Source organism: Megalopta genalis, chromosome 15 (assembly GCF_051020955.1).
Source record: "Megalopta genalis isolate 19385.01 chromosome 15, iyMegGena1_principal, whole genome shotgun sequence".
In the NCBI taxonomy this organism is placed as follows: domain Eukaryota; kingdom Metazoa; phylum Arthropoda; class Insecta; order Hymenoptera; family Halictidae; genus Megalopta; species Megalopta genalis.
Genome location: NC_135027.1, coordinates 6,117,210 through 6,130,954, shown reverse-complemented (window position 1 = coordinate 6,130,954; position 13,745 = coordinate 6,117,210). Strand labels below are relative to the sequence as shown.

General features: G+C 42.6%; 1 protein-coding gene across 11 annotated transcripts in view; it reads left to right on the top strand.

The window, feature by feature from the left end:
* rdx (BTB/POZ and MATH domain-containing protein rdx) overlaps nucleotides 1-13,745 on the top strand; it is a 199,471-nt gene that overhangs the window by 128,770 nt on the left and 56,956 nt on the right. For 3 of the 11 annotated variants that reach the window (XM_076526672.1, XM_076526671.1, XM_076526670.1), the window contains exon 1: nucleotides 5,882-6,752. The exons of 6 other annotated variants lie outside the window; for them this stretch is intronic. In XM_076526672.1, the coding sequence (XP_076382787.1) occupies nucleotides 6,640-6,752 (113 nt within the window). In that variant the 5' untranslated portion in view covers nucleotides 5,882-6,639. Of the gene's footprint in view, nucleotides 1-5,880; nucleotides 6,753-12,901; nucleotides 12,921-13,745 lie in introns of those variants that run through there. 2 more of the 11 variants (XM_076526669.1, XM_076526679.1) reach the window with 2 other exon arrangements.

Here is a 13,745-nt window from a genome sequence, read left to right as displayed (position 1 = left end):
CGTGTATCCTCGGCACGGTTGGACCATAGCAAACGCGTTGTTCCCTGGTATTAACGCGAATCGAAGAATCGATTTTCTGCTACGATTTTGGATTTCATTGTTTCTTCTATTAAATACAGATCCTTTACAATCTCTTGTTTCAAATACAGGGTGGGCCGGAATTCGTAGTACAACCTAGCGTTGGTAAGATAAGAACAAAATTTCGTGCAACATTTTTTTATCTACTAGAACGATTGACCCTCGCATGACGGTCGCCGGGTCAATTTTGTCCCGAAGCATTTAAATCGTACACTCGATTATTATTCAATTTTCGGCAATTAAATAAAATACATTGCTTGTTACATTGGGAACAAGGGAAAGGCCGCAGAAAACATCTTCAAAATGTTTGGAAAAATTGCTGAATAAAGCACAGAATTGTTATAAACATCGTCAATGGTACTGTTGCGAAAATGATCCGAGGATTGAAGAAACAACGAACTTGCTATTTAATTCCTAACATTTTTCAATTAGCGCAGGACATTTTTTATTTTGCATAAAAATTCGCAGATCGATTATGACTGCATTTTAAAGAACGAACGTCTTCACTGTACGACTGGAGGATCCACAGTGACGTGACAAAGCGAACCTTGCGATGCGTTCACGGACAATATCGATCGTAATAAACAGCGTACGTATAAACAGCCGAGATAAGGGCCCCAATCGAGAGATACAAAGCTGCATTGCTTTCAGAATTCACAGAAGTAATCTTCGTGTATTTGTCAGACAAAAATCCAACGGCGAGAAATAGAAAGGTCGACGCAGCTGTCGCGTCGCGTTGATTTTCGTAACAAATTTGGAAATTCCCGATTTCGAGGTGTAAAGGTCAGCGTTAATAAGGACAGCCCCGGGGCGTAGGCTCCCCTTGACCCCTTTAAAAAAACGTCCCTGAGTCTCGTCCGCCCCAGAGCACGCGACGAGTGCCATGCAAACTCTATTACGCTTTCCATTCTTCTCTCTTTCTTCTCTTTAGTTTTTACCGCGCCGCGTCGACGTCGCCGCCATGGCGTCTCTCGTTCACGGACGCGGTTGCGAGAAAAAACACCGACAAATCACCCGGGGCCCCCTCTTCGAGGACCACTTTTAGAGATCGATCGTGATTCCAACATTTAGAGATGTCAACGTTTAACCCTTTGCGGTCGAAGCTATTCGAATTCGAAATCCAAAACATGATTTCTGATCTACTGTAGTTCTATTTTATATAATTTATTGCGACTTATGCACATGAAACTGAGCCTGTTGACAAGTACGATGCAATTTTAATAGTTTCTTTTCAAGTCGAAACGAGTCCGATGCTCTCAGAATGATTTCGAAAAATAGTACACCAATTTTTAGTGGCGTCTCAGAGTCGCCATTCGAGTGCAAAGGGTTAATATTAACCCTTTGCACTCGAGGGCTCCGGAGCGGAGCCATTTAAAATTTGTCTTCAAACTCGAGGGCTCCGCTACGGAGACAATGCAAATAATTTTCAGTTTTTAACATAAGAACAAAAACAAATCGTAAGAATTAGTTATAGGATGTTTCGCTGTTGGTGACAAATGACGGTCGCGGCTCGCGGATTGTTATGCTCTCGATAACAGCACACAATCGCGGTTTGAGCAACATTCCGCATTCCGCACTTGGATGCAAGTGAGTTAAGTCGTGTTATTCAGCAGTAGAGTGTATATCAGATTCTAGTTTATCTGTTGTTTTTATATTTTGAATACATATTTATATCCCCGATATGGCAAATAAAAGAAAAATTTGTGAAAATTATAGTGATATTGAAAGTAGTAGCGACGAATTAGAATTTGAAGTTCATAGTGAACATTACATAAATAATATAGACGCTAATATAGACGAGAGGTATCACGCTTTGGAAGATTACAAAATGTAATAATTTTATAATTTTTTTTATATATCCTAACATTTGTATCCATAAACAATTAAAAAAATAATAACATACAACGATGACTTTTCTTTTAATGCTTATATCATGAACTTACATGTGAATATGATCTTTTCACTAAAATGGCTTCGAGTTGCTGGTAATATGACTCAAAAAAAACTTCGATTGCAAAGGGTTAATAAGTTTGTATGATAAGTAAAATAATAAGTAAAAAATAATAAATAAATCCACCTTATTTCGTGGTTGGGGCAGTCAACGCGTTAAAAAGGAACAACAACGGAATTGATCTTTGAAACGGGGAACGTGGTTTGACCCTCGTCCCATCTTCATTTTTCCAAACTTAATGCGTTAAATTGATATTATCAATTTCTTTCACTAAATCTTTGATTGAAGATAAAGACAAACACACTCAGACAATTTTCTCTTCACGATGTGCCGGACAAACTGCTTTTTTACACTTATCGCAACGTCCGTTATGCACATTTGCGTTAAGAGGTATAGCAAAGTGACTACTATAGTCATTCCGTCCTTTACTGTTGCTCGTCGTTCATGTTTTCACACATGTGTTACAGCTCGCAACCATTAAACATTTTTCCCTGGTATTAGATCAGAGCTCCTTACAAGCTTTAAATATTTTTTCGACGTAAAGGGAATTGTGTTATGTCAAATCACAAATATCCTTCTCGTAACAAATATCGTCACATCTTTGCGTTATATGTACTTTCATTGATAATAATAGATACGTATATTTCATGTGAAGAAAAGATAAAAGTCGTAAAGACTGAGATCAATTTTCAAAGGGACGAGGGCCGAACATAAGACCCTTGAGGTGGAGGCTTAAGAATCCGAATCGTCCAGGTAAGCAGCCTTTTCGGATTTAGTAAAACGGCCTAAAGACGAAACAACCGTACAAAACCGGTGGATCGCCGGGCCGAAAATACTCCAGGTCTTTGTAAACTCTGAAAACTCTCGAATCGTCGAGTGTCCAGAGGCCTCTTTCTTTTCACCAATAATTCCCTGAAAGCTTCGTCGTAGGCTCGAGGATCCGTAAAATTCCCACAAGGTCGAAGCAATTTGATTAACTAAAACGAAAATAGAAAGTTAACATTTATCATAAGCGGACGACACTAGAACTCTTTCGCATCCGAAACATCCTAGTCAAGTTCAGTTTGCTCGGATACAATACAATGAAAATGAATTTTCAACATTGGTGAAAAATTAGTGTCACTCTTATGTGACCGACGCGTCGCTCGACGCAAACGTGACACAATCGCAAACGATGCAGTCGTCCGGGCCCGCGGAAATCGTGTGCGGTGGCAGCTGTGATCCGCGCTGTCACCGTACAAAAAAACGAAGAAACGCATCGGTCTCTCCCATAAGCGCGGTGAACGGACGTTTGCTCTCCCGGAGTACCGGCCAGCCCAGTCCCTTTGTCTACCGAAAACCAAGGATCGCTGCAAAACACATTTCCTCCGCGTCGAATCAACTTTCTTCGCACAAAAGACCCATTGTTCCACAGATGCTATCCGCTCCACCAATCCACTAAACTAAACTCGGAAGACATTGGCCGACACTATAAAAAATCCTTCGCTTTAAAATAGGTTCAAGTTAAACCTACCGCGGTCAGAGTGACCGCTTTCTTGTTTTGCAATTCTGCGAAGTTCCGAGACTCTTTCGTGGAAAACGCTTGAATAAGTTATATTATTGGAGCAGGTTTTATAATAAAAACTTCACAAATTCTAAATACATTCGATCTTCTCACTTTTGTGAAGCAGTACACGCCAGTTAGTATTACTGCTTGTTGCCTATTGGAAGATTTGACGAATGATAAAATGATGACAAATTCTAAATAAATTTGATTTTCTCACTTTTATGAAGCAGTACACGCCAGTTAGTATTACTGGTAGGTTTAGCGTTAAAAGGCGAAATTACGGGAAACGCGGCCGCTCGTCAAAAATTCGCACTAAAAATTTGTTGCCTATTGGAAGATTTGAAGAATGATAAAATGATGACAAATTCTAGATAAATTCGGTCTTCCCACTTTTATGAAGCAATAGATGCCAATTAATATTACTGCTTGGTAGATTTAGTGTTAAAAGGCGAAATTACGGCAAACGCAGCTGCTCGTTAAAAATTCGCACTAAAAATTTGTTGCCTATTGGAAGATTCGACGAATGATAAAATGATGACAAATTCTAGATAATTTCGGTCTTCTCACTTTTATGAAGCAGTACACGCCAGTTGGTATTACTGGTAGGTTTAGCGTTGAAAGGCGAAATTACGGCAAACGCGGCCGCTCATCAAAAATTCGCACCAAAAATTTCTTGCCTATTGGAAGATTTGACGAATGATAAAATGATGACAATCGATTGACGGCATCCGTGTTAGAGGCGTAACTAATACGGAGCACTCGTGTTATAGTTAGGTGCGTGCGTGTATTGCGCGAGCGTATAATTTTTATGGAACGATATCGAATACGACGGCAGGTTGATGGGATCCTTCACGGGCAATTTTGAACGTCTTTTGTTACGATGGCCCCTGTTATTGTATTATTTTCGCGAGCGGGTATTCTCACAATGTCACGATCGTCGTGCGTGATTCCGGCACGACGTCACGGTCCCATTGACGCCGACCCCAGGCCACCTTAAACACCCATAAAACATTTTCGTGACCTCTTTTTCATGTTGCTCGACGAACACATAGGCTTGTTCTCCGTTTCCGGTGACATGAAAGCACCGATATCCAACCGGTGCGGCATACTGGAAAAAGAAAGAGAGAAAGAGAGAGAGAGAGAGAGAGAGAGAGAGAGAGAGTGCGATAGAGAGAGAGAGAGAGAGTGCGATAGAGAGAGAGAGAGAGAGAGTGCGATAGAGAGAGAGTACGATAGAGAGAGAGGGAGCCTTTCACACGTCCCAACGATTGTGCGGTTATACCTCTGAATTCGTAAACGTTCACGCGTTTCCTATACTGATTTGAATGCCTCGGATATGCCATCGTCTAACCGCATGAATAATTCCATTCCATCTGCCTAAGGTTCTCTCTCTCTCTCTCTCTCTCTCTCTCTCTCTCTCTCTCTCTCGCGGAAACCCGCGAGCCCAGACGCGGCGATCGCTCGGCCGAGGATGTATTTGTATGAACAAATTTATACAGCTTAACCGGTTGTCTTCCAAATTGTTTCCGGCGAGAAACCTGACGGTTGACATTTACAAAGCACATTCATAAATGGCACGCGAAATCCGAGATTCCTCGGTAAGAAACGAAATAAGTATGTATAGTGTTACGAAATGTTACGGACTTTTCTTTTAATCGTTGGAACGTTTGCGCGTGCAGCGGACACACGTGTAGTAGGATCGGGCAACGAAATCGGTAAACGACTCGTCGAGATCGGTTTCCCATACGGGAGTTCGGGAGCATCGTAAATATCGGAAGAATCATTGAATATTTTTACACGTCGCTATATTAAGCTCACCGGTAGTTGTCAGAGGACGCGAATGTCAGAGAGTGCTCGTCGAACGGTCGGCGTGACGCGTTGCGTTGCGGTGCGGTGCGGTGCGGTGCGTCGGTTCGACGTGTGTTACGTTACAATAGCATTAGTTGGTATAATTTCAAAGTAGCATGCCAGAAAACGTGCATTCCCGAACAGGGGAGTAGAGTTAGTTTCCTGTAGGAGGAGGAGGAGGAGGAGGAAAGGGAGTAGATGTCGAAGGTGGCGGGTAGCGGGGGTGGTTGTGGCAGTGGTGTTAGTAGCGGTGGGTAGTAGTGGTGGAAGCCTTGGGTACCCAGCGGCGAGGCATCGTTCTAGCGACGACACGAGGTCGCGACGAGACACGAGGCGTTCCGAAGCGATCGCGGGGAAGGCCGAAGATCGACGAGTACCGCCGAGGTCTCACGAGGCCAAGCGAGATCGCACGAGACCGCACGAGGCCGCGGCCGTTGGGGTGGGGACTGTTGGACGCTCAGTAGCTCGGTTCAGTCGAGCCAGCGCCGTGACCGGAGTTGGAATAGTGGCTGGAGAGATCTGTGCGCTCGAGTAGGCAGGCGTAACAGCTCGACCTGCAGGTTCTAGTCGGGCCCGAGTCACGCGTTCGCGAGTCAAAATTTAATCAGGCTGGTTGACACGAGAGTTAGAGGTTATTCGGCCCGCGAGCCTTCCGTTCTCCCGTTATCGCGTGCGCCGTTACACACTCGTCTCTCTTTCTCTCTCGGTCTCGGTCTCGCTCTCGATTTCGCTCTCGTTCTCTCTCTTCGTTTCTCGCCCGTGACACATACACGCGCGTACACAGAGAGACGTACATAGGCGTACACAGGCGCGCACACACGCGTACACAGTTCGGACCGTTTCGTCGTCGTCGAGAGAGAGAGAAGCACGTCCGTCGATTCTCGATTGTCGTTCCGTACGGCCGTCGCCGTAATCGACTGTCCGCGCGAAGGCCTGTTTCGTCTCTCGCGGTGAACACACGACGTCAGTGAAAATGCGGTAGTGACAGTGAGTAGTTTACCGTCCGAGGACTGCGGGGAGCAAGGGAATACAATATCCCTGGTTACGTTTCGCAGGCGCGAGGACGCCACAAGTTTGCCGGAGAGAAAATCGAAGTGAGAGAGGAAATATTTTCGGGAGAGGCTTCTCGGACGGTCAGGCCCCTCGGAAAAAAAAGAAAAAAAAACAGCGGAAGTTATGAGGAGCTCGTGTGTTCGAGGAACAGGAATTTACGCGCATGTGTCCAGTGGGATTTAGTGCCGGCGATAAAGCGTTCTTTCCAGATCTGGATACTTTGCTCTCGACACCTACCGAACCTGGATTATCTCATGTCAGGATGGCGCTGGCGCGGTACGTACTCTCCGTATATACTGTATACAGTGTATACGGTACATAAGGTGTAGAATGTGTAGAAGTTATATATACGTGTACACGGTGTATACGCTCGACGCAAGAGCTTGAACGTTGTGCTACGGCTGTCACAGGGTGGGTCTTTGATCGAACAGCATTTATTTTTCTTCTTCTCCCGTTTCCCGTTCTATTAAATGGCTCTATCGATCCGGTACCACGACCAACTTGGCGACTTCCAGAGCCGCTATACTCCTTTCGCGTGTGCACCTGATTCATTGACTTTTTCTCCCGTTAAATGGCTACCGTTTCGAACAAAGACAACTTTTAGACGGCAACCGTTTAGATCGTAGAACAACGTCGTGACTAAATGATCTCTCGTTCGGTTCGCAGGAAACACGACACTGCTCTAAAGTTCGTTGTTTGTTTATCGGTGGAAATTCCGAGAGACATTCCTTTCGCAGGTTACAGGGACGTTTTTCTCGAACGTGGGCGATTTTCTTGGGCGCAATCGTAAATTCGCTCGTATCGATTCGCGTTTGGGTATCGTGCTTCTGAAAATTTGACAGATGCTCTTGTGTCTCGTGGAAAGTTTACCGAGTGAATTTTTGAATATCGTTTGCCACGAGTACGATTCCAGGGTAGATTGTATTTCGATTATACTTCGCGAGGCTACCCCGGTGTCCCTTTGTTTTGAAGTATTCGACCGCGGATGCCGGGTATCTGCCATAGAGTGCGCGCTGGTCAACGACCCATCCCTGCCATGGCTATATGTAGTCACTGATTTCGCAGATTTACATCGCGGGGTACGTTCCCATAACCTGTCGCGACGGCCATTTTCCGTTTTTCGTTTGTTTCGCCCGGCGACGCCTATCGTCGTTCTCTCGTTATTAGTTCGAAAGTTCTTGGTCAAGTCGCTTGCGTGGCGAAGGAAAGAGACGTCAAGGTTAATACACCTTTTTACGTTGCGAGTCGACCTTCCGAGTCCGATGCGGGCACAGTCACGGTTCCACAATCCGCCTTTATGCTGAAACGTTTGACCGTGAATACGAGCGCTGTCGGAATTCGAACGTGAAAAAAAAACATTGAATTCTAGTCGTATCGGTTTCCGCGTTTGACTGGGACGGGCACCGACGAAAATTCGAAAATTCTTTCGGGGATTCGTGCAGGCCAGAGAGACGGTCTCGGAACTCTTGTCGAACGTGTCTCGTCTTGTTCACCCGATTAACACGTTGAATGCCACACGCCCCGGTTTTACAGAAATTGTCCGTGGCGCCACGATGAATTTTCTTTTATGCGATACGTATAATGTTGAAATATTAGGTCTACCGGAAAGTTCTGTCCGACAATGTCATTGCAAATTTCAATAGATATGCACAGATTCGTGTGAGACATATATTTTTGAACAATGTTGCTCACAAATTGCCATCACGCTGGCAAGAGATTATAAGTAACGACGGAAATTATATCGTACGATAAATATTACTAAATTTATGAAAAATCTATTGTTTCCTTTCATTTCTTAAACGGGCAGAACTTTCCGGTAGACCTAATATTACCTGCAATAGATAAGTCACAGTGTATAACCATGTTTGACATGTTAATTGCGACAGGGGTCCACTGTTTGAATCGACGATGGTAATAATGCAAAATTTTAGATATTCACATTTCTTTTAAATTATATATATTCCTATCAATTTGGGCGCGCCGGTCACCGGTGGCACCCATGGCGTCACCGCCAAGTTAAGTGCCGGTCACCGGTGACCCCCGTGACATTCAACGTGTTAATCGGCAACAACACTTTAATACGTTACTATACCAGACAAATTTTCTTCGTTCGGATCCTGTAACAAAAATTACTATCCTAGCGAACGACTACAGTGTCGCAATTGATCTTTTCGGCGTCTCTATTGTTAAATATCGAAATTAGAGATTATAATCACTGCGCTGATATCTTCAATTACGTGCTCTAATGGGGTTTCCCGTTTATAAGTATATAAATAAATAATAACCGTAGCCGCGGGTTTGGAGGAGCCAATTATAATTCCAGACGAAACATGGACATCTTCGAGACCGATCGAGCCATTACTCGACTGCGCGTATATTTCTGGTTATTGATCAATTTGAAATAATAGGAGACACATTCCCGTCTGTTTTCCGTACCCGTGTCATTGACCAATCTACAAGCCACCCGTATTCCCTATAAATGTTTTGTGTTCGTTCACGGTTACGCGGCGTACCGTTTCGTATACGACTTTCTATATGTCAGAGGTTTTTTATCAGTGGTTTACTACGCTGCTAGTAAACAGCCTTCGTGGCTGATATTCATGTTCGTGTTCGACCGAATCTCGACGGGCCTGGCAATTAGTCTTTCCAACTAGTCTGGGGCGTCACCTAGGAACAGCCTCGACTTGTATAATACCACTTAAAAATCGCTCGACAATTTCTGTATTCGTACACTCACGATGATTGCTAATGACCTTCGTTATTAATTTGGTATTGTCTTTCGGCGCTGAAAGTGTCGCGTGACCAGACCCAACTCGGCGCCACCTTTGCATACACAGGATTACACAAAATCACAGGATTCGATTTTTTCAGCGCTTTTTAAGCGCTTTGACCCCTTAACTTGTACGCTCGAGTTAATTCGAGCGCGCTAAACAGGCCAAACTATGCACACTCGAGGTAATTCGAGCGGCGTTCTATTTTATGCTGCTGTAATTTTTCACACTCGAATATAATCGAGAATTGAATATAACGATGTGAATGCAAAAAAAAAACAATCGTTTTATTGATATTTATCATTTACATGGGATTGTAAGCTGTAACACTTATTTATTCACGAATAAAATATAGCCTTTCCTCATGGAACAAAAGCGCGGTATATCAAAATTCTCCACCAAAAGAAAAGTAGAATCAGGGGCGGTAAATTGATCTTTTTTGGTCGTTTAAAAAAAAAAACAGTGCGTTAAGAGGTTATGACTCTCGATTTAGATTGACGTAGCTATCAACACTCGCACGACGATTAAAACTATCTTGATGTTGCTCGCAAGACGACCGGCAAGTGTCGGCGGTACTTGAAGGTGTTAACCCTTTGCACTCGAAACGATTTCAACTGTAAATCTAAATTAAACTTTTCTGTCCTACAGTATTTCCATTTGACGTGACAAAGTGCATTTCACGCGTATGAAATTGAGTCTTGTGACTCTTATACGGCAGTTAGACTCTTAACAACTTTTTATATCCAAGCTTTGATAGTGAAAAACTGATCTTGGAACGCGATGTGACAATTTTTCAATGGTGCCTCGGAGTCGCCGCTCGGGCGCAAAGGGTTCAAATGAAAATGGTTCGGCAACAGTAACAGAACGCGGAGAGAATTGGAGAATTAGGAGGCGCGTATGGCTGGCGTTGGCTAGGGGAATGGGCGTGCACAGAACCGGCGGACCTCCTCGATGGAACCTATTAGTCATTACTTCCTGCTGCGAGAAATGCTGTCGGGCAAACCGATGAATCACGAGGCTATAAACAGATCTTCGACTTTATAATTGTAATTTAATGGATCGCGGGTCGCGCTCGTGTGGGACCTCTCACCTGTACGATCATAACCTTGGCATTGCGAAAGCCGCTCCGTTTACGCCAACTTGCGTTCGAAGCTCTCGAAGCGACTCGATGCGATCCTCTAAAGCGTGCATATCGTGCGTTGGACGAAATATATCGGAGTCCGTGGCGAAATCTATTTCCGAGTTCGCCTCTCGTACCGGGAGAAAATACGATCTCAATTTGTTTCATTCGCAATAGTGGCGAGAGAGATTTAATTAAAGCGTGATTTCATTTCCCCTACTATTACCATTTTTCGTAACAACAATATCTCTCTCTCTCTCTCTCTCTCTCTCTCTCTCTCTCTTTCTTTCTCGTTATCACCAGCATGTTTACATGGCCGATAACGTTACTTTGTAAGACGCACCGATTAACTTCGCGGTTTAAAACCGTGCACCGTATCGCAACGAATATTGTTCCGAACGACATTTGTCGTTCGTAGCAAACACAAACAGCGGTCAAATCGATTCGCACCCGTAACGCGCGTTTAACGCGATTTCCGTCGACGCAGAAACGACGGATGATTCGCTTTGAGTTATGCTAATTGCTCTATACGACCTTCGCGCTGTGCTGTCGCTTCATCGGGCCGAGAAAACTTTCCTGATTTATCGGCATTCTTACGTGCTCGATCGAGCACGAATAAACACGATTAAGGAGATATTTTACTCTGAAATTGCACGGAGAAATGGAGCGACCGGACACGACTCGCTCGCTATGAAAAGCAGCGAGAAATTTCAACTTCCATATTCAGCTGCTTCCTCTCCGTATCTACGTTTTTATCTCTCCTTTTCTCTCGCGACCGTCGCATCGGCATTTAACCGCTTAGCTGTTGCAATCTCTTCGAAAAGTGAGCAAGTTCCTGTAATTGCGCCGTGCATGTGCTCGAGTTGCTTCATATTCTGTTCAAATACAACACTTTCACAAAAAGAACAAATAAAGTAAAGGATATCAAAGTCTATATCTTTCTTAAACAGTATACTTGGCAAAAACAGCTAACCGTTTAAATGTCGCCTCTATAATTAGGCGAAAAGTGAGTAAGTTCCTGTAATCGCACTGTGTATGTGCTCGAGTTGCTTCATATTCTGTTCAAATACAACACTTTTACAAAAAGAACAGATAAAATAAAGAATATCAAAGTTTATATTTTTCATAACGCTAAACCTACCACGATCAAAGTGACCGCTTCCTTATGTTGCAATTCTGCAAAGTTTCGCAACTCTTTCGTGGAAAACGCTCGAATATGTTATATTATTGGAGCAAGTCTTATAATAAAAACTGTACAAATTCCAAATAAATTCGGTCTTCTCACTTTTGTGAAGCAGTACATGCCAATTAGTATTACTGCTTGGTAGATTTAGCGTTAAAAGGCGAAATTACGGCAAACGCGGCCGCTCGTCAAAAATTCGCACCAAAAATTTGTTGCTTATTGAAAGATTTGACGAATGATAAAATGATGACAAATTCTAAATAAATTCGGTCTTCTCACTTTTGTGAAGCAGTATACGCCAGTTAGTATTACTGTTTGGTAGGTTTAGTGTTAAAAGGCGAAATTACGGGAAACGCGGCCGCTCGTCAAAAATTCGCACCAAAAATTTGTTGCTTATTGAAAGATTCGACGAATGATAAAATGATGACAAATTCTAAATAAATTCGGTCTTCTCACTTTTATGAAGCAGTACATGCCAATTAGTATTACTGCTTGGTAGGTTTAGCGTTAAAAGGCGAAATTACGGCAAACGCGGCCGCTCGTTAAAAATTCGCACTAAAAATTTGTTGCCTATTGGAAGATTCGACGAATGATAAAATGATGACAAATTCTAGATAATTTCGGTCTTCTCACTTTTATGAAGCAGTACACGCCAGTTAGTATTACTGGTAGGTTTAGCGTTGAAAGGCGAAATTACGGCAAACGCGGCCGCTCGTCAAAAATTCGCACTAAAAATTTGTTGCCTGTTGGAAGATTTGACGAATGATAAAATGATGACAAATTCTAAATAAATTCGGTCTTCTCACTTTTATGAAGCAGTACATGCCAGTTAGTATTACTGCTTGGTGGGTTTAGTGTTAAACACTGTACTCGTCGAAAACAGCTAACCGTTTAAATGTCGCCGCTGTAATTAGGAGCACGTAGAGACGCGTGGAGCTTGGCGGACGATAAAGTTGACCGGTTCGTTAAAGACCCGAGAGCATAAAAGTTTCAGCATAACGTGCTGATTGTCGAGTTAGATGAATCGGAAAAGCTCCGACCTTGCCTGCGTCGTTATCGTGTTTGCGTCATAATATTTTCTCGTTGCTCGATGGAGTGGGAGAGAAAGAGGGAACCACCGTGACTGAAAGAAGGAGAGGGAGAGAGAGAGAGAGAGAGAGGGAACACACAAAGCCAGAAATCGCTTTGAATGTCGGTGTCCTTTGTCCCCACCACTATGCAGCTGCTGACCGGCTATCATTGTGGCCGTACAGTCGTGGCTATAGCTCTCATAGACGCGCGTGCGCGCACACGCGATCGTGTTATTCAGCTTCTCTAGCAAAGGGAACGCGTATCAATCGCTTCTGCATAACGCTTCTATAATCTAAAAGGTAATTTGGTCCTTTTAATAAATAAATAGTAATAACGATTCCGCTGTCTCGAAATAAACTACCCATTCCTGCAGGATGAGCCATCGATCGCTTTCTTCGAGCCGGTTTTCGTTTGATAATTTTATTATTATTATTATTAATATACTAACATTGTTATTATTATTGTCATTATTATACTAATATTTTATTATTATATTAATATTATTTTATTATTATTATTATATTAATATTATTATTTTATTATTATTATATTAATATTATTATTTTATTATTATGATATTAATATTATTATTTTATTATTATGATAATAATATTATTATTTTATTATTATATTAATATTATTATTTTTTTATTATTATATTAATATTGTTATTTTATTATTATTATATTAATATTGTTATTTTATTATTATTATATTAATATTTATTTAGTGTCCACGGATCAAAATGCTTTGCTGCAAAGACGAAGAAAGTACAAGTTCGTAGTGTACGGTTAAAAGTTTAAACGATAACATAGGAGAATATAAAAGCGGACGCTCTCGAATATCGCAGAAAAATTAGGTTCGTCGTATCGCATTCGTGACGTAGCGTTTAAAGTCGAAAAGTGAGTTACAATATGGATCTAAAGAGTCGCAATAACGGCTAGCATTTTACGTACACGATTTAGACGATTATATTCGCCAAACGTTCTACGAGTTCTACGAGTCGGAGGAACAACTATTTTCCGAGAACATCGGTTTTTCCAAAGACGTTACCAACCGCGCCTCTATTCCTCGCACCGATCGCAATCTTCCGATAAGAATTTCGCACGTTTTCGCGAATCGAA